Raw genomic sequence first — 22,358 nt, 5'->3', positions numbered from 1 at the left:
AGTCAACAGAATTTCTAGGTACCCCCATCCCCAGCTACAACTATTACAAAGGCAATTGTAATATCTATCTACCAAGATAGATACATGGAAAAAGTGCAGAATAAGGCATGGCATATGGGGAAAGAGCAGCTGCAGGGAGACTGCCAGCAATACTGGTAACTGCTTTTTGCCCTTTGACTCTTCTTGGGTGCAATGTCCAAAGATGATTTCCTCTTTAAGCATTTTTCTTTAGGGGTAATTGTTGCAAACACAGCTAGCAACAAACAGTATACAATAATGGTGTACACACATTTGCTGTCATTAAAACATTAGGTAGAATGTTCTATTGTGAAACATAACAAGAGGATTTAATAGGAAGAGATCAACCTCATTCCAGCAACAGCTCTGCCAGGAACATCTCATATTACATTATAAGCAGCAAAATGATTTATATTAGATCATCCCAATGCCAAGTGGTTGTGCTGTGTAAACACAGTCAGTGCTGTATTTACCATTAATTACAAATAGGTTTCATTAACCAGCTAAACAATCCTAAATTCTTTTCTGTAGCTGTCATTTCTAGATTTAATATATATTTGATTATGCCTTAGTAGCAGGGCAATGACTGGTAATTGATCTGCCATACAGATCCCATCAATGGTTTTTGGAAATAAATAGCTGGGCACTGTATAGTGTAACTCCAGAACCAAATGAGGTATTGGCAAGTGATGGCCATGCTGACTGGTATAATAGGCAAAGAGTTTTTTGCAGGTTGGAACACCTTCATGAGTGACCAACAAGTTTTTCCGTTATCCTATAGAAAATAGTACAATGCATTTATCACATCTGCCAAATCAAGGAAACTGTCTGTCAAGGTCTACAATGGTAAAAACATCAGACCGCTCTCACCTTGCTTTTTAACCATCAATTCAGAGCAACTTTTAAATCATTGCATATCAAAATGACCCATATGGGTTGGAAGTTTTGCAAAATTCCCAATGGTACCCGTGGGGTCCCTTCTTATAAGTGTAAAATTGAATCCATTATCAGTGATCTACAAGGATTTAAATACAAATACTAGACTATGGTTAAGTAAAATAGATTTTTAGTTTGTTGAAGGAAGAAGGAAGCTTTTTGAACGTTTGCACCTAAAATATATTTAGTTTGTAAGCCACACAAAATTGCCTGCTGTTTCCCTTTCGGAACAACTCCACGTCAGCATTCAAAGGGGATTAACCCATTTGTGAGCTGCCATGGAGCAAGTCAGGAAAAGAAAATTGTGGTATTACATTTTCCTACAGTTATTAACAACCACTGGAGGACAAATGTACTCATCATCATCCTATATCATTAAATATCATAACACAACTACTTCTCAGATGAGAATTTGAAGGCTTCTATTCAGTACTAAACAATAGATAAAATGTATAATTTGTTTTATCAGTTAAAACATTTTTTAGAACTAACATGTGGACATAAAAAGGAAAAAAATACAATACAACAATATAAATGTTCTACTAATTATAACAAGATATTACCCAATTTATATAATTTCCACTTTTTTAACGCGTTTCATAGACAACATTCTGCTTCTTTAAGAGTAGCGTTGGAATGGGAATATATTATGATACATATAAATAAAAATATTGATGTATTCTGCTGACATGGATCATTAGTATTTCCAGAAATCGCATATTCCCGTTTCTAACACTACTCTGAAGAAGCAGAATGTTGTCTGTGAAAGTGGAAATTATAACAATAGGGAATATATATATATATTGTTATAATTAGAACATTTTTATTGTTGTATAGTAACTTTTTAATTTTTTGTATCTACATCTTGGATTGTAAGGCAGGGGCAGGATTCCTAACCTCCTCTTGTGTCACTGTCTGTATCTGTCTATCATTTGCTACCCCTATTTAATGTACAGCGCTGTGTAATATGTTGGCGCGATAGAAATCCTGTTTAATATTATTATTATTAATAATAATAATAATAATAATAATGTAATAAAAAATTGTTTAACTGTATCAAATAAATTATACATTTTATCTATTGTTAATACTGAATAAATGCCAAATTTCTATCTGATAAGTAGTTTTGTTATGAGTTTTCCTACTGTTACCTATAGCTAACCCTGTGCAAATCTTCATTATCATTAGAATAATGACAGCTACATATTTACTAGCTAATAAGAATCAAAACTTATGAATAGATGTTATTCAATTTTATTTATCATTGTTTAGGTTTGAGCTGTTGGAATCCCCAAAGGAATGAGTTACCTGGATGACGTGCCATTTAAATTCTATGATGGATTTACACCTCTCCCCCCGTCCAGTGATGAGACCCCTAGCCTCTCAGATGTCAATGCTCCAGACTGCAGTGACATATTGATGTGTACTGTGGTGAGTCAGGGAGGCATACAACAGATGTATACATAGTTATTTCTAATATTTATTACATAGTACCTTCTGCTGGATTCTAGTGCCATAGTACATGACACAAAAAGCTTCTATTTTATAAGGAATGATCAGATCCTTCAATTATTTTACATCCAATGTGAATGTATGGGGTGGCATATGCCAAGTAAAACTTCCGTAAAGCAATGTACTTTAATAAATCCTAGGTAATGAGATATTAAAATAATTTCCCAGAGATTTTCTACCTTGCCTGTTGAACTTGCCATTGTACTCCTATTTGCTGCGATCCTTCCATGCAAACCAACAATTGTCATTTATTTTTTTTTAGAAAATATTTTACTCCATACATTTAATATTTTCAGTATTGAGACTTTTGTATTTTTAAGGCTTCCTTCCTCCAAATATTTTATTGTAGTGATTACTATAACAAAAGAAGTTAGCATTTTTCAGTGACACTACAACATACAAGTCCAATGTCCAATGACCAACCGAGCAATAAAAAAAAAATTAGTGAATTCAGATTTTAGTGAAAAAGAAAACAATTTGCTATGAACTGCTGTAGATTCCACTGTAAATGTCATTCACATATGCTTATTTGGGAAAAAAATTATAAAAAATAGATTAGCCATTGTTCAAGAAGGTGTTAACTGGGACAAGATAATAGGCAAACCCGATAAAAAATATGTTGAGTGTAATAAATTTATCTTGCGTTCAGTAAAAATGTAATAATATAGCAATTCAGCATGTATTTGAAAAACTGAACTGTTTGTGATGAAATGTATTCCTGATTAATTTGGGTGAAATTGTATTCTCAAAAAAGAAATTGGTAAATTCATTTGCAACAGCAATCGGCTTTAGGTTCATTCAAATCTGCTCAACATGGACCTAATGCAATAATAAGCAATAAATCTTTGTTTTCCTTGTGAATGTGATAAATCAATCTTCTTTTAATTAAAAAATAATTTGTTATAAACTGCAGAGACAGCAAAGCTGGTGATCATTATTATTAACCTTATATAGCAATAACATATTATGCAGCACTCTACAATAAGTAGGAGTTGCAGATGACAAACCTGCCTAATAGACATGTACAGTAATGACACAAGGGGAGAAGAGGACCCTGTACAATAGAGCTTACAATCTAAGGCTGCATTTACTGAGATCAGGGCAAAGTAATGCAATAAATGTTTCAATAAACATTTATTGCATTACTTTGCCCTGATCTCAGTAAATGCAGCCTTAGATTGTAAGCTCTATTGGACAGGACTGCAACTTTTTGCAAGCAAAAACATAAAAGTATACTCGAACACCCACAGTGAACCAACCCTAGAAATATAAATATAAACTCCTAGCTACTAATGAAGTAGGTAATGCAGACCCCAGGGATACATATACAGATCAGTCAAAGCTGATAGGCAGAATCAGAATGAAAGCAGGCAAGGTACAAAGTAACAGGGCCAAAAGCAATAATGCACCAACATGGATAGAAGTTCTGGCAACTTCCCAGACAGAGGAGTCTTTAATAAATAGTCTATAGGAGTGTGTATAAGTAAGGACTGGCTACCAGTAGAGGAACTCAGTAATCCATATCCACACATTTCCATAAGCAGATGAAGCAGGTGGTTGCAAACTTCTAAACAACATCCAAACAAAACACCTGTGTTGCCCCATTGCAATAAATCTAAATTGATCTGTTATTATTGTTTGTTCAAACTTACATCGGATGTAGCTGAACCTTTGTAGACTTTTCTTACGTGTCTAAGCTAGAGTTTATACAATAGAAATGTGGTTACTTTATGTATTTTCCAAAGTAAAGTAATACAATCCTATTTGTGATCTCTCATTGTAGCACGATTTTACTATAGAAAGAAAGGTCCTTGATTGGGTGGAAGGAATGTATGGCCGAAACAACATATGTGACATCAGGCCTTCAGCTCCTCCATGCTGGATGGTGAATGATGGGAAAGGGGTTTCTAAGAGCAGACGTAATAGTCCCCAGAGATCTTCTGGGTCTATTCGGAGGTGCAGAAGTCTAAGCATACCAGATGTCCACATCTGTCCACCAAGTCGTCCACGAAGCTGCTGGGGAGCTACAGACAGCTTGGAAAAGAATGAAAGAATATTTGAGGAAGATGGGTATTCTGAAGATGATGAATACTCTTCATCAGAGGAAAGTGAGATAGAGGCTCGGCAGAGAGAAGTTAGGGCCCGCTTGTGTAGAAGCCCTCAGCCACATTGGACCCCTAGACCCCGTACATCTCCCTTTGTGCCCAGCCCTCCATCAAAATGCCGCTGCTCTCATTCTGAATCTCCACCATCCCAGGTTAAAAAGAGGAAATCATTTACCCCTCCACATAGTTTTAGGAGTGAGGTGGAAGCAGCAAACAAGAGAATTTCATCCCTGGTACACTCTCATAGGGGAAACACTGAAGGCAGCAGCTTATCACAAGGACAGTATCACAGAAACAACCGATGTGGACACATTTTAAGCCCCACACCACCTCCAGCTACAACATGTTGCTGTCCAAAGAGACCGCACAGCGCTGGCTCCATTCCACCAATACGCTGCCACAAACCCACCAACACGGTAAGGTTTGATTGTTTACTATACCAAAAGAAAAAAATAGTATAAAAAGATCACCATAGAAATGAACTGCATACGTGTTGACAATAATACACAACTTATGAGTAATGTGATGTTTTCAACATAGCTTGGATTAATCAGGAACTCAAAAGGAACAAATTAGTGTGGGAACATCATGGTGGTGGAGCCTTCACATCTGGGAAGCAAAGTCAATAAATGTTAATCACAAACTGATCCATCAGGCACCACCCAAATATAATTTCCTGTTTTGGATCGGGATATTTCTTGGTTATAATTACCCAGATAGCATATTCCTTCCGTTATTCTTCATTTCCTCCCTATATGGAGATCTAAATCTACAATTTAGTTTATTTTGTGCTGAAACTGAAAATACTACAGCATATTACCTAGAAAACCTTTTCCTAAAGTGAATGTAAACCCCAACAATCAACTTCTTTTATTTGCTGCCTTTTGGTCTGTTTATTATACTATTTGAATTGTTTTGTTATATCTATTTGCTCTTTGTTATCCTGAAGTGCCCCACTAGTTCTTAACTTGGACTGCTGAATAATTAGCCTTTATGTTGTGGAGATTTTAGAATAAAGCTTTGTACAGACACTAGATGATAGTCGCCCAAAATGAATAGTTGTGCTCACCTTGGGTGAAAATCTGGTGTGTGTACAGTGGTAACCTGATATAGTTAATCATTCTGCCCTAGTATAATGATGAATGGCTACTGTGCTTTGCTATGATAGAAAGCACAGCATGGTACAGGTAGTCCCTGAGTTAAGGACATCTGATCCTGCTTGCTCCAGAAGTTAATGAAAGTTTAGGCTCCATAAAGTTTTTTTTTTGCTTTGTTTGTGAATAACTTACAATGAGGATTTTATACAGTAACTGACACCATGTTGCCTAATAGTACGTTGAGACAAACATCTGTCCTAACTGAAGTTATTAAAATAATGTACCTGTTCCGACTTACATACAAATTCTACTTAAGAACAAACCTACAATCGATGTCTTGTATGTAACCTGGAGACTACCTGTACCTCTCTCTCATGCTCTGCCCACTCTATAGAACAGAACGCCACTGTGTGTACAGCACTCAATTGTTCATCTGTTACTGAAAACAATCCTGAAAGATCATTTAATTTCAGTGACAATAATCTGATGTCCATCTGACCTCTTTAGAAGGCTTGGGAGTGGTTGAGGAGTAACGAAAAAGATACTATGACACTTTTAATTATTCAGCTCCAAGTTTGTTCTGGTTTATTTTCCTGAGTTGGTTCTTTATGAATTTTTCCTATAAAACTCTTTGCTTTTCTTCTTTCAGTCTTTGAGCCCATACTCCTGCCTTCCACCTACAAGAAGAAGCCACTCAGACTCTTCACGGGACGTCCTTCAAGCTCTTAGCCAAGAGGAGCGTGAGGTCATTGAGGCTGTGACTTCCATGGGATACCCTGTGCGCAGAGCTATGATCGCACTGCAAAAAATGGGAGGACAAAGCCTAGAACAGGTAAACAGATCCTCAGATTTGTCCAAGCTTCCTCTAGCATAACCTAAATTAGACTAAAGGTCCACAAATAGAATATTCTGGAGATGAAAATGTCTAAAGCAACAGTAGACGGCATTTGCCAATCTCAGTTCTAACAGAACAATAAAAAGTTACCCTTATTAAACAAATGTCTATGCAAATAAATTTGTAATTGTAAGCTCCTCCTGTGTCACTGTCTGTACCTGTCTGTCATTTGCAATCCCTATTTAATGTACAGCGCTGCGTAATATGTTGGTGCTATATAAATCCTGTTTAATATTATTATTATTATTATTAATAATAATAATAATAATAATTATTATTATTATATATAAATGTACTTTTAGTTTTTAAAAGTCTTTTTATCAAACTCATTATTTCTGCAGCTACCAATATAGCCATTCTCTTTGGAAGCTCAAAGTACAACATCATTTTAGCTGATCATTTCCTCCATGTAGTCTATGAAAACAATTGCTTGCAGTTATCTGGTGTTAAGAGTTTATAATCTAAGTGACGGGAGTGCTGGGAAGTAGTGAGGGTATTAGAAGACAGGTGAGTGAGTTTGTAAAAATGGGTTTTGAATGCTCTTTTAAAGGAGCAGAAAGTAGGAGCAAGCCGAAAAAGACAAGGAAGACCATTCCAGAGAGTCAGGCAGCTCTAGAAAAGTCTTGGAGCCCTGCATGTGACGAGGTTATGAGTGAGGAAGTCATTAGTAGGTCATTGGAAGAGCGAAGAGAGAGGCTAGGGGAATATTTTTCTACCAGGTCAGAAAGGCATGGTTATACACACATACATGATTTCCAGACCACCTTAAATCTTGGCAAATGATCATCCCTGCCACTGTTAATGGCAGAGATCAGTAACTTTTGGGTTCAATCACTGCTCTGTGTATGGATGATAGAACTGTTTCTTTAAATGGCTTGTTTCTTATATTGTCCTATTTTTGCTGTCTGTCTTTCATTTATACTGCTGGCAGTGAGCATATTTTCCAGGCCTTTAAAAATGAAATGTTTTAAACCATTTGTTTCCATTGCATTAACCCGTTGGTTGCCTTTGTGTCCACTGATCATGCCAGCCTTGGTCTTATCTCAAAGATGGGCTAGGACATTGGGATCAACTCTTAATACAATGCAAGATGGATTCATGCTTTTATGTTGTATTTTTGCCAAATTCTGTCTCTACCCTCTAAATGTCACAGAAGAAATTGAGGCTTATCAGACCCAGGTTTTTTATGTTTTCTTTTGGCCAATTTTGGTGAGTGTGTGAATTGTGGCTTCAAGTCAGGTCTTAGCTAACCTGAATGGCACCCAGTGTGGTCACCTGCTGGGGTAGCCCATCTGCTTTTTGGTTAATAAATAAAGCTTATCTGTCACCAGAGCACACCAATGGTAGTAATTAGGGATGATTAGAATAGTAATAATAGTCTGAGTTTTAATAAAAGTAATTACTAAGTAAACTCAAAATAGTTAACACAATTGCTGGGAGGAGAGGTTGGTGCGGTTGTTTATGGGAACATATCCCAAATGAAAAAAACTGTAAAAAAATTTTGTTTTTCAGCAAAAAAAAAAAAAGTAAAATAATAGACAGGGAAATACATTTTTAAAGCAATCAGCTAGTTTTGCAGTAATTAATATCAAAGCCCTGGATCAGAGGGTCTCCAACATTCCTGGAGCCAGGGAACATATGAGAACATGTCCCAAATGAACTAATAATGTATGTTTTTCTAAATTGCAGTTAAGGTATGAATAATTAAACATGTTTTTAAAACCAAACGGGTTAATTCTGCATCATGAGCTTATTTGCATCACAATGTTTCACAGTCTACAATAAGTTTTGTTTCCAGGTTTGATAATACTGTTCTTTTAATTTGTGTAATTTAATTTTTTAAAATACATTTTTTTAAAAACCATATAATTTACTGCATTCACAATTTTTATTCTTAAAAAACTTTGGTTTTATCAAATATGCAGATCATTCAATTATTTTATTTTTTATATTATGATTGTGATATATTATACAGGACACCATTTCCAGCTTTAAAATTAACTCCAGGATTTGCCATGTATTGTTTTTGCAAATTAATATTAATATTTTTAATAATAATAAACAGAACTTACATACCACTAACATATTACACAGCGCTGTACATTAAATAGGGGTTGCAAATGACAGACAGACACAGACAGTGACACAGGAGGAGAGGACCCTGCCCCAGTGAGCTTACAATCTAGGAGGTGGGGAAGTAACACACAAAAGGAGGGAGGATATATAGTGGTGGGAAGTAGTGAGGGTTTAAGAGACAGAAGAAAATGGGTGTGCAGGTTTAAAAAGATGGGGTTTGAGTTCTCTTTTAAATAAGCAGAAATTAGGAGCAAGCTAAATAGGAGGAGGAAGACCATTCTAGAGAGTTGGGGCGGCTCTAGAAAAGTCATGGAGAGGTACGTGTGAAGAGGTTATGAGTGAGGAAGTCATTAGTAGGTCATTGGAGGAGCGAAGAGAGCGGCTAGGGGGGTATTTTTTTTACCAGGTCAGAAAGGTAAGAACTGCGGAGGAATTTGAAGGCAAAGCACAGGAGCTTGAATTTGATTCTAAGGTGAAATGGAAGCCAATGAAGAGGATTGCAAAGAGAGGCAGCAGAAGAGGAGCGGTGGGAAGGATGGATGAGTCTGGCTGCAGCATTCATAATAGATTGTAGAGGAGAGAGTCGGGTTAGTGGAATACCAGAGAGGAGGATGTTACAGTAGTCCAGGCAAGAGATGATAAGAGCATGTACAAGGAGTTTGGTGGGGGGCGGTAGGGGCGGATTTCTCAGGTTTCCTTCTCACTACTGTACTGCTTTCTAAATGAAGGAGTTAGGGAAAATGTGAAAAGTTCTGTACAGTTACAAAACAGTCCCCAAACCTTGTCCTAAGAAATGAATGTTGTTTCATTCATTACATTCAAATAATGAAAATGAAGTCTTTCAGTACTGACCAGCGCCACTATTGAATCCATTATTTCTCTCCCTACAAGGGCTGATATATGCTGTAAGGTTCTCTGAATAATAGTGTGAAAAAAAGTCAACACTACAAAATCAAGATAAATACTTTTTATCACCTGAAATATGAACTCCAATCTCACAATTCATGCTTCCTTATTGGATGGGATCTTACAGGCCCAGTATCACCTGGTAGAGTTCCCTTTTATGTCCCTATTTCAACTTTCCTCCGCTTTTTTCAATGCACAGGGCTGAGTTTCTTTCACACAGACCAATCCCTTAACACCTTCTCATTGCAGCTTTTCTGTCACTTACAATAGGTCTTGGGTTATCTCGGAGCCACAGATCGTCTTTGTAAACTTGGATATGAGGAGGCGCTGGTGGAAGAGGCCATGGAGATGTTCCAGAACTCTGAGATAAAGGTACAGCAGAATTTACAAAAATCTATATTATTTTTTATTTCTACAATGTAAAGTAGAAATTGGTAAAACTGATTACAAGATTTGAATGTAATCCTTACAATTCTGTTATTAGTGATTGAGTTGACAATGGAACTTTTTTACATTAAGTGATGGAAAACAATGAGCAGATGAGATATTAATGTAACAAAGATTTAGTTATGATCCTTATTAATGCTGAAGTTTGATCTGTTTATATTTTACCTTGCCCCATTTCCCCTCTTTTCTAATGATAATGTTTAAATAAAATCTTTATATTTCAATGGCACACCCTAATATTTCTATTAGACCTGTAATATTATTACTAGGGATGAGCGAGCATGTTTTTGAAACTCGATCTCGCAGCAAATTCTTTCCTCAGCCAATCAGGGAGCACTGGAGGCTTTGAATGGAGAGACTTGTCCCCATTTACCTCTAGTGACGGGGATCGCAAACAGGAGGATTCCCAGGGAATCCTGTGAATTCCCTGTGAATCCTCCTGTTATAATTTCCTCGATCTTCCGGTGGTTTTGCAAAATAGGTTCGCCCAAATTTCGCGAAACCATCGCGAGAATGCCAGAGGCTTTAACCCCCTAGGTTTTTAATTCTGTCTGTATTTTTATGCAAAAAGCATTACATAATTCTTAGGCATAACTCACCGAAATATGTCCAATATTTAATAAATTTAATAATAAACTTTAAAAAAACAAAACAAAAATCTGTTAAAATAAGATTAGGTAAAATACCGAAAACTAAAATATAACTGTACAGTAGCATATATAATATAATTATATAAATATTATATAAAGATTTCTTTGTATTGGACTCAATACAGCTATTTTGTATTGAATCCAATACAACATTTGAATTCCTGCCGCGCTTCCCGCATGCACCGACATCACTGGGAACGTCACTGCACTCGTCGGCTGAAGATCAGAAGAAGAGGACACCTGAGGATGGGCGCGGATGGGCAGGACACCGGGGGATGCCGATGGGACGAGTTAAGTGTTTATTTTTTTTTTTTAGATACCCCGAGTGTGGCTCGGGGTTACTGCTTTTTGCATGTTTTTTTTACCCTAAGCCACACTCAGGAACACCGCAAAGGGGGGTTAAAGGTTACTGAAATATCACAGACCCCAGTGCTTCTCCTAAGATCTCTCAGCCTTGATGCAAGGGTGCAGTGGTTGATGGGACAAGGTAATATTATTATTATTGTTAATATACAGGATTTATATAGCGCCAACATATTACGCAGCACTGAACAATAAATAGGGGTAACGAATGACAAACCAGTACAAACAGTGACACAGGAGGAGGCGAGAACCCTGCCCCAAAGAGCTTACAATCTAAGAGGAAGCTATGCAAATATCAACATTTCCTGATAAATGTAAGAGACAGACTAGGGACTAGAGTTGGGCTGGGGAGGAAATGATTACATAATACGGGCTGTCAATGAACTGGGAAATAAGGTGAGCTCTATGTGACTTGCTACAGCTTTCAGTGCACACTATGAAAGTCTCACAGTGTGCAGTGAAATCTGAGTGAGCAATTTCAGTACAGGAAAGGATCCTTTGCAACTGTGCAAGACTAAAGATGAGGCTGGAGGTCAGCAATAAACCCGATTAGCCAATTGTGGACATAGCAAACAGTGGGCCCCTGTGCAGAAATGACTTAAGTCCTCCCTGCCAAACTGACATGGGGCCCATGTGGGATGGCTATGGAGAGTCTCGGATCCTTGTGCAGGGGCACACTTGCACCTCCCTGTGTCCACCCCTGCAAAACTATTTGATCCAAAATAGTACAGGACACCTCTGGTTCGTGCTACATAAAAAATATTTATGATTGTTGAGACCAGTGGTGAAAAACAACCCAGTATTTCAGCTAGCCTTTCTGCATGCCATGACCTGGCCAGGGTGATCCCATCCAGATGCCACATATCCTAGAAATGGGTAATTCTGATTTGATCTTTACTGAGATGTTAAGGCACATATAAATCCAGCATTTGTTTTATTTCTGACCTCCAGTAGGAATGCTGACATGTCCTATTGTATCAGGGCAATAGAAACTATCTGCTCCATCACTCTGCTCTTCTCCATAGGGACGGGGTGGCTGGATGTGGCCCCTATAGCCATTTATGCGTCCTGCAAAAAAACATTGCAAAAAAAAAAAAAATGTGGACCGAAAAGCATGAAAAATAAATGAATCACAATGTACCGAGATACCACAATAGGGATCTGCTTATCTAATGTCAAGTCATGCTACTTATGTTGTGTGTGGGGAGTGCTTTTGGGAATTCAGGTGACTTCCCACCAAGACCCCAGAGACTCAGGAAAAGTCCATTCAAAAATTGTTTGCGGTTATTACCTAAGTATGTTATACATTTTTCATTTCAGAGCACAGTTAGGCATATCACATTGGTCCTATATATCATTATTACCAATGGGGATCGGTAGGACTGTCCTTTTATTTAATCTGATTAGTTTTTCTTTTTTACAGTTTGTGCCCCATAATTAAACTCCCATGGCTGCAGCAATACTAAGCAGCACTCCACAATGTGTGCAGTATTTTCTGGAGGTGGCATTCAATGTCTTCCTCTCATGTATTGTGTCATTTTCATTATATAGTTAATTCTTTTAAATTGCACTCTAGTAACCTTGCTCTGTCATGTCATTCATTTTTATTGCACTTCTGTTTTTTATTTGTGTACCAGCAATCCTTATAGGGGAATTTCCTTCTCTGAAGCTGTGATAGTTCTTTCCAAGCATATTGTACAACTATGTTTTATTGTTTAATTATTACAGCATTGCCATTATTGTGTCTATTACACAAACTCTGCTGAAAAAAGTAGATGTTGTAAAGTAAATAGGGACTATATGAAGAAAAAGCAAATAAGGCAAAGGTGAAATATAGCAGGCTAAGTATATACAGGTGAGTGTTGTTACCTTAAGAGACCCTGTCATCAGGTAACACTTTTCAAGCTGCTAAAATGCATAAAATGATTGAAACAATTGCCGCCTGTAGCCAGAACCCATCTGTTCCTGCCAGACCAGCGGGTGCCTTCCCCTTCCTATTGGGCACAAAGCATCCTCTTCTCTCCCCAGCCAGTCACCCTTTAGCCACAAAAGTCCTGGGAACTTGAGTTCAGTGGAACTTCGCTTGAGAAACCCTGCCTTAAAGTGCAACTAAACCTAAAATTTAAAATAAAAATGGCCAGTTCGTCTCTTTATTTCCAGAAGGGGTCAGGCTATATGCCTTCTGCAATAAAACTAACTTACCCATCTGGTTGAATGTACACATGAATACCTCAGTGTACAATCCCAGCATAGCTGGGTGCTGGGAATGAATAACCTACTGTACACAGGTGTGGGGGTTACATCATTGCAGCCTGGCCAATCAAGATGGCCAAAGAAGCTGAAACTGGAAAAGGATCAGCGAAGGAGCGAGGAGAGGTGAGTTTGGGTATGTTCAGACCTTCTTCTGAAAAACATGGCACAGCAAGGCTTCCAGGATCTATTTCAGACAAAAAAGCTTGCTTCTGCCATGCCATTTATAAGTATTTGTTCTGGCTTTTTTAAACACCTGAAAATTCTGTATTATTTTCCTATTCAGCAAACAATTTGAACATTTGAACAATTTGAACAAAATGAACGCCCACCGCTAAAGCTCATAAAGGCCTGTGCAAGCTTTTATGAGCAGTTGAATGCAAGTCTATGGAGGCGTTGGGATGGCAAGATGACCCTAGAAGCTACATGGAGCTTTTGAACAAAGGCTTGTGAAAGCCTAAAACCTGCAAAAGCCTGCACAAAAAACAGACACAATCCTTTTCATTTGCAACTATTTGCAAAGTGATTTCAAGCTTTAGCAAGGTGTAAAAAATGCCTTCAAAAGCATGGAAAAATGAAGTTCTAAACACAGCCTTTAGTTCTACTTTAAAGTCCAAATAAAGCCCAGTTGCTAGCATGTGCTGACATCTTGTCTTTATTTATGACAGCAGAGATTGTACATCCTCCTCTGTTAGGGCCTCAGACTTTCCAAATGCCTGCAGATCATTGCCATGTCTATTAAGAATCAAAAGGTATTTTTATTACATTGCAATATGTTAAAGAAAATGTTTACAATTCTGCATACCTTTGTTGTACAGGTTATCATTTATTTTTTAGGTTACAACCATTTTTGTTACATTAGTTTGGGGTGTTTTTCAGCATCAAATAAGTAAAAACCTTTGCTTCCTTTGTTCCAGAAACTTATTTTGGTGACATTTTAAATCAGACAAAATATAGAAAAAAGTAACATAGTTTCCATGTAACAAAGTTTCATTTACAGTAAGACAACTTTTTTTAAAAACTCGCATTGATCATTTTTATGGCGATGGATTTTTGTTTATAGTTTAGGTAGAAAATACCTTTTACAGAATAAAATTACCTAAATAAGGTAAAGTTTCCCCCCAAAAAAACAATGCATGAATTATGTGAATATCTAACTAATGACAAATTAACTGTGGGATGTACAGACCCATATTGTAAATGTATGTTCTGGTTTGTAAGGGGTATACCAGAACAACAGCTAAACATCTTTCCAGACATTGTGCATATAGTCCAGGCCAGGAAGACATTGCTGTTCCAACATGGGAATGAAGATAACAGACATATATGAATAACTTCCCTTTTATTCTTTATAAATATAAAGCCTTCTGCACAATGCTCAGTTCTACTGTGCTACCCTGGCCTAGCCCTGACTGATTTCTGTGCTGGGAAAATTGTTGATTTCCTGTTTGCATGAAACCAAATCAGAGATCAGACAGAGACTGTGAGAAAGGCCCCATCCAACTGCTGAGAGTGCAGACTGGTCCTCATCACAGGGTCAGAGACCAAATGAGCGTCTATAGAACGTTCATCTTATGCTTGCATGCAGTTAACTCCAAGCTTTCTATAGTAGCAGGATCCCTTCGATTAACATAATATACATGCAGGATATTCAATTTTAGTGCAGAGCCACAAACATAAAAACTTTCTAATTGGTATCGCTTAAACTTCAAACTTTCTGCATCTTTTAGAGCAGGGGTGTCAAACTCAAATACACAGTGGTCCAAACTTAAAAAGTTAGACAGAGTCGTGGGCCAACCTTGAAATGTATTGAAAAGATTGAGGTGGGCTAAATTCTTATGAGTGGCCCGCCGCTGGAAATCCCTCTTTATTGAAATAACACCACTACTACAATTCCTTGCATTACTTGCGTCTATAAAACAGTCCAATGCGGGGCGATGCATAGGCAGAGAGCCTGCTGGTCTATAGATGCAAGTGATGTTGGTAATTGTAGTAGCATTGCTATTTTAATGCAGCAGCGGGCCAACTGCAGTTCATATTTAGGATTCCTTTGGGGGCTAAAGAAAGGGATGTTGCTGGCCAGATTTTACCCCTGGGCCAGAGTTTGACACCCCTGTTTTAGAGAAACAGAAGTTAATATGGCTGCTTGTCTATGGCATCCTCAACAGTTATAAGAACATTGCACCCAACCTTTCCAGGTGATCCAAACACATGGACTATGCAGATCCAGACATGATCACTCACTTTTTATGGGATAGAGTTTTCTTGTTTGTAGTTTAGTCCTGCAGAGGAGAAAAAATTACCATTTACACACAGAGAAAAAATGCAACTCAACTGGGACCATGCAAACAAAGGCGAACTGAAACTGAATAGGGAACACACATACCTAGCATTTAGATATATGGGGTAAACAGCAGACATCTTTCAATACAAGATTTTTCTTTTTTTTTTTAATTGGAATAGTGCTGTTTTTTACATCTTCATTGCAAATACATTCATTATTGGTTTTATGTTCCTTGTACATCTACCATCTTAGAAAGGCAATGCAATAATAAATGTATGTGCAAGGTCTAGCAACCCCATCACCACCAAACAGTAATGATATCATAGCTGAAATGATTGAGTTATACAATTTATTTTATTCATAAGGCCCTATAACAATGTTATTGCAACCACCCCATCTTTATCATGTTTGCTTCTCTGTTATTATTCTGGCTTTTTTAGATTCCCACCAATAGCATCATGGACATTATGGAGAATGAGACAAAACAATTGATCATTAAGAACTCTCAAAAAGATTGTTGTATGCATTAAATACATAAGTGTTCTTTTTAATAGCCCGGTGCCTAACATCATCTTATTTTCCCTAGCAAATAACCAAACTTTGGACGATTAGCTGTTGCTATAGAGAAAAAGATCACATCTTCTGTATTAGGACTATGCTGTGTAAATGTTTATTCTCTAAATAACACAGGGAATTATGATTTAGTAGGGTCTGAATGAAAAAGTTAAATGTTATGCAGGATGATTCATAATTTAAATATCTCTCAGTCAGTGATGTTATTAGCCTACATTGAAGACAAGGGACTTGTTTTTCCTGTTAGCAATAAAATAAAAACTAGTTGCCAATAAGATGAGCTTCAAATTAGACCAAATAAAGTGGACAATAAAACTATATACAATGTCCTGGGCTACAGTCATAGTTTTTTATCAGCTCTTTCCTGAAATAGTAGTTGGGTTCACCTTAAGTTATAGCAATCTATGCAGATCAGCCAAATCAATGAAACCACTGACAGGTGATGTAAATAACATTGATTATCTTGTAACAATGGCTTCTATCAAGTTCCGGGCAAATCAGGTCTCATGGGGTCCAAGAACACAGAGATTAGTACCCCCTAAACTTGGTCCAAGGATGGGCAACCAGTACCAGTACAACCAGTCATGGGTTCCCAAAACTCCTCAATGGGGTGGAAAGGTTAGCCTGCCTGGACAAATCCTGCAAAATAGCTAAAAAACATACTGCTTGAGATGACCACATAGTGTCAGGACACACAGTGTATTGCAGCTTGTTATGTATAGGGCTGTATGGCTGTAAAACAAGATAAAGTGTCATGCTGACCCCCATCCACCACCAATCAGAATAGGACCATGGAGCAATGAATGAAGGTGGCCTGGTCTGAATAATCATTTTTTCTTTAGATGATGTGAATGGCCAGTTATGTGTTCGTCATTTACCTGGGGAAGAAAACTCTTGTGAGCAGAGTCCTCTCCTCCTCCTGTGTTATTGTTTGTATCTGTCTGTCATTTGCAACTCCTATTTAATGTACAGCGCTGTGTAATATGTTGGCACTATATAAATACTGTTTAATATTATTATTAATAATTAGGTCTATACGTGCCAAACGTCTCTGATTGCCAGAGACATTTTCCGTTTTTGGAGTCTCATCCCTGGCAGTTTTTGTATTTTGGAATGTTATACCCCATTCTAGCTATCAATTTAATTTCTCCTGGCTTTTATTTGTTTGATGTGTTTTAGAATGTGCATCTAAAGACTAAAGAATCCTCGAGGTTATGTTTATTTTATGCTGGAAAATTTGCATTTCCCTTAATTGCAGTAAATGCCTTAAATTATTTAATTATGTTATGCATTTCTTGATGCTTTTTTATACAATTTTGGCCAAAATAGAAAAATAATGTATTATAACTTTATTATAGGTCGTATGCCACTAATAAAGAATATGTTCTGTAATGCTATTTAGAATAAAACTGGATTCTTTGATCCAACTTTTATGCCATAATTGCAGCCTTGGGTTTGGGATAGCCTTTTGGATACAGCAGCAGCAATTTAGCACATATTAAACATAACATGTGAGATTCAAAATCTTCTGAGTTGATTTCTTTTAAAAATATTAATCTTTAAAAAGCCAAACCAGTGCTGAACAAAAGGGAGTACCCATATCCGATGATTTGGCCCTTGTGGAGTGCAACAAACAGCTCTGTGCTACTTGCACAAGTTTAAAGCCCAAAAGGCAAATCAATCAATAATAAATCTGCAGCTCTTGATCTTCAAGGTTTCATAAAAAACTCATATCTGTCACTCAACTTAGGGTGCTGCATGCACCAAGTGACAAAAAGTTTCAAGATGCTTTCCATAGAGATAGCATTTCATGCACTTGATTATGTTGAATCCTATAGATAAAAACTCATGGTAAGTAGTTTTATTTTATTTCAGCTTCTATCCATTTGAAAATAAGTGAACATATTTTAGTCCAGTGATGTCAATCTAGCAAATATATTCAAGATTATTTCCAAACCACCATTTGAAGTCTGCTGCACTGGTATAACAAACCAGTCTTCAGCGATGGTGGAGCCTGGGCTGTGATGTCCATTGGGTGTCAAGTGGTGGGTTGGTTGAGTCTGGGCTACGGTATCCTCCAGCCCAAGTACCTCAATGTCACAGTCTGTTGGAATGTCTCAGGAAAGAAAGACATAGGCTTGGAGTTAGGTTTTTGGAGACTTTCATTGATTAGCAGGCATCTCCTGGAGCTAGAAGTCCTCTGGAACAGTACACTGCCTGGTGGGGAGTAAGTAGGACCTGATATCAAAGGATAGTGCAGACATTGCAAATGGTCAGATCAGTAACCATGCACTAAATTTGGTATATATATATATATATATATATATATATAAATATAAATATATATATATATATATATATATATATATTTTTTTTTCTTTTATTTATTATATATTTTTTAAACTTTGATTTCAGCCCCGAAAATTTTTACATTTCCCTTACTCACACTCAGCACAGAATGGTAGTTACACTATTTTAGTACCCACTTGTTTGTGATTGAGATTCTTTTTTTAATTTTTTAACTACAACCATTATAGCTAAGCCCATCCTGGTTTATTAGATCCTTAGTAACCACTGTGTGCTATTATCTGCACCCCAACAGTAAATCTAGAGTTAATACTGAGAATCTCAGATCTAATATGACCATGTAGAACTTCTTGCTTGGAATGAGTTAACTGTCCATTCTTCATCTTGATTTAATAAGTTACACAATAAAGCGGATAATCTGTCTGAAGTGAAATCCTTACAGACTGAGCTTTTAGCAGGGTGCCTTAAAATAGTGGGCGGGGGTAGGGGTGGTGGGGGTAACTTGGGCCGTGTTCAAATATGAGCCACGGCTGCAAACTGAATGTTTAATGTCTTAAGATGGAAATAGCTGAGAATATAGAACAGCAGATTCTTGGAGTGCACACTGCTTGAAACATTCCAAATCAGCAGATAAAAGGGCAGTATAGCAGGTACAATGTAAAGCAAATCTCCACTTTCTTTTATAATAAAAAAAAAAGAAAAAATAATATGACATTTAATTACTATGCATGCCATATTGTGTTCTTAAACATGTTATTTTCATTTTATTCTGTGGTTATCATTAGAAACACTAACCCCTATGTAAATGGCTCATTGTTTTCCATGCTTAGTTTTCCATGTTTTTATAATTTTAAGTTATATTTTAATTAAAAGCATCTCTTGCAGCATGAACTTCATCGTTACTAATACCATCTACAATCTGTGCATGTGTTACGACTTTTGTAGCTTCAGATACCTTTATGACAACCTTAAGACTGATCATGTAAATTATACAAAGGCAGAGTCCACCTAATCATATTCTGAATACCTCAGACATCCATTAATTGGATATAGATGCTTCCTAGTAGCTGATAACAATGTCAGTTCTTGCAGCAGTTTTTGCACATTCTTTATTTTTGGTGATTTTCAAAAAACAAAGATAATAGCACAAAAAGTCTGATACAAAAGAAAACATATCGACATATACAGCTGATATACCCTATCGGCTCCTTCAGCAGTTTTTATTGGATAGTTAATTTCAGAATTGCTCATTGGAACTCTTTATGATCTTGAAAGCCTTATATGTTCGCTGGAAAATTGTGCAGATTTTTGCACGGGGCTCCATTTAGCAATGATCTTTGCAGCTAGTAATGTACAGTAAATGGTTGTCAGCTGTCACAAACTCACATAATGATGTCTGATTTGTATCTTCTGCAGGCTGCGGAATACCTCCGCCTCTTACTTCAGTTCAATGATATGGGATTTCAGCAGGACGACATCAAGGAAGTACTCTTAGTTTATGACAATCACAGAGATCGATCCCTGGAGGAACTCATGATGAGAGCACAGTGAAAGCAAAACAAGTAGTAGCCGATAAGGGAATAATAACAGTCAATGATGTTTTAAACCGGTTTTGGCCTAAAATACCTAAAGGTTTAATTAGGATGAATGGCCATCAGGATCTGTTTAATCTGTTTTAATAATAATAAGCATTTCTACATCTTACATAGTATACATCTTTCCATAAATAATTACAGTAATACATATGGCCAACATTTGACTACATTCAGATGCAAATGGGGCACACAATGGCGATCAATTACATCGCTTGTACTATCAATTCGAAATTAGTCATTGAAAGGCAATAGATTTTGAATACAAACCTTTGGGTATCCTGTTGGTATTATAAAGAATCAAAGAATTACATATTGGTAGAAGCCTATACATCTCCCTCAACTACCCAAGATACAAATCTGAGATTAACACTTAGGACAATGTTAGGGATAATGCTTTACACTGTCAACAATCCTGCATGGTCCAGAACAACCAGAGTTCCTTCCCACTGCTAACCATGCCAATGTACTGTGAGCTGAAGATATACAGTAGTAATAGCAGGGGTTCCCTAAAGACCTGAAACTTATTTCAATGGTTCCTTTGTGGTAAAGAGGTAAAGAAACACCGACCTAGCATAATGATCCCTGGTGTATCAGGCTACCACATAGTGTATCATATGTATCATGCATCGCTAGGTGTAGTTTTCCTTCCTTAACATGATGTTGATATGTAGCTTCCATTCTTGCAGTGACAGGGGCCCTGATAATCCGAAACGGAGCAAAACTGATGTTGAAGCTAGGCTTGAAGCTAGGCTCTTGGAACACTTTATTGTCAAATTGTTGTTTCTTGCAGCCCAGAAATCATGATAGCTGGTCCTTAGTAATAGTAACTTGAAATATTGTGTTAAATGTGGTAAAAACAGAAATAGACCAGCTGAGCACACTGCCAAAGTACATGCAAGTCTGTTTGATACCTTTCACAACAAAGTTATATAATGTGACCATAAACATCAACAGATATAGGAGATCTGAGAATAAGACACTTATAAGAGCATATGGTTGTGGAATCCTTCTTGTACACCACATCATTTGCTGGTATTTTGGCATGCCTGGGGGAATAAACTTTCCTTTTTTTTAATCTCCTCATGCACAAGATGTGCAGAGATAGTAAGCAATTGTCAATCAAATAATTGGGCTTGACATAAGCTTCCATTAATCCAAAAGGGCTGGGAGAATGGGCTATCAGTGGCCAGAAAATGGTGGTGGCATCTCCACTTATTCGTGATGATGCTAGTGTTGCATGTACAGGAGTATCCAGGGATGGGACACACTCTGCTTGTTTAGGATATACTACACCAGCATTTCTCAACCAGGGTTTTATTTATTTTAATATTTTATTAGAAAGAGACAGGCATTATCCCTTCTTTTATAAAATAAACTTACCTGCTTGATCACAGTTTTTAATTACACCCTTCTTTCTCTGTTGCGGACATTGGCATATTTGGCCACCTTGATTGGCCAGACCAAAATGAAGTAACTCATGGGCATACATGCAGGTTTCATTTGTGTGACTAACACCAAAAAGATCAGCTTTACATTCAATTAATTAGTCATTAGGGGTCTACCACTGAGGTCTGTGCTGGGGGTCTATCAATAAGGGGTTTTCCATTGTGGTGTATTCTGGTGGTCTACCACTAAGGTCTGCCACTTAGGATCTATTACTGAGGTCTGCACTAAGGGTCTGTCAGTATGGCATCTATCATTGAAGTCTGTTCTGCGAGCTGTCGCTAAGGGGTCTTTACCTGAGGTCTGCCCTGGGGGTCTGCACTGGGGGTCAATTACTAAGGGGTCTATCAATGAGGTCTGCACTAGGGGTCTCAGTACGGGGCCTATCAATTTTGTGGTCTCTGGCTCTGGGGGTCTATCCCTTAGGGCTCTATCACTAAGGTCCGCACTGGCACTGTCCCTTGGGAACTGCAGCAAGCTTATACAGGAGATACAGTGTATAGACTCCAATTAACTGTACCCTCATAAACCTCAACAAAAATGCAGCTCTATTTTGCCAACCCCACTTTTACACCTTCCTATAGCTGCTCTTGTTTACAAACGTCTAAAGTTGGGAGATATGCATGTCTACTTACCAGTAATAGCGTCCAAGTTCATAAAAGTATATATTAGCCTGTCTTTAGCATTTTCTTCTATTACCTTTTGTGTACATAATGTATCTTTGTTCCCTCATAATAAACTAGCACTTTTCATTGATTGAATGGCAATTAGAATTGTTTTGCTGTAGACCCCCAGATGTCGAGTACTGGGAATGTGAAATAGATGTATTAAGCACAAGAACATGGCCTAGACTGCAGGTCTGGAGTTAATATTTGAAGGTGATTATGTTGATGATGGGTAG

The 22,358-nt window shown here is 37.4% G+C and overlaps 1 protein-coding gene across 2 annotated transcripts in view; it reads left to right on the top strand.

The window, feature by feature from the left end:
* Positions 1-21,295, top strand: part of UBAP1L (ubiquitin associated protein 1 like) — a 25,285-nt gene extending 3,990 nt beyond the window's left edge. Inside the window, exons 2-6 of one of the 2 annotated variants that reach the window (XM_072402637.1) lie at positions 2,227-2,385; positions 4,250-4,987; positions 6,318-6,500; positions 9,816-9,917; positions 19,836-21,295. In XM_072402637.1, the coding sequence (XP_072258738.1) occupies positions 2,254-2,385; positions 4,250-4,987; positions 6,318-6,500; positions 9,816-9,917; positions 19,836-19,970 (1,290 nt within the window). In that variant the 5' untranslated portion in view covers positions 2,227-2,253 and the 3' untranslated portion in view covers positions 19,971-21,295. The remainder of the gene's footprint in view (positions 1-2,226; positions 2,386-4,249; positions 4,988-6,317; positions 6,501-9,815; positions 9,918-19,835) is intronic. The other variant, XM_072402639.1, reaches the window with a different exon arrangement.
* The last annotated feature ends 1,063 nt before the right edge of the window (positions 21,296-22,358 follow it).

Source organism: Pyxicephalus adspersus, chromosome 2, assembly GCF_032062135.1.
Source record: "Pyxicephalus adspersus chromosome 2, UCB_Pads_2.0, whole genome shotgun sequence".
NCBI classification, from domain to species: Eukaryota; Metazoa; Chordata; class Amphibia; order Anura; family Pyxicephalidae; genus Pyxicephalus; species Pyxicephalus adspersus.
This window is presented reverse-complemented; position numbering and strand designations above follow the sequence as displayed.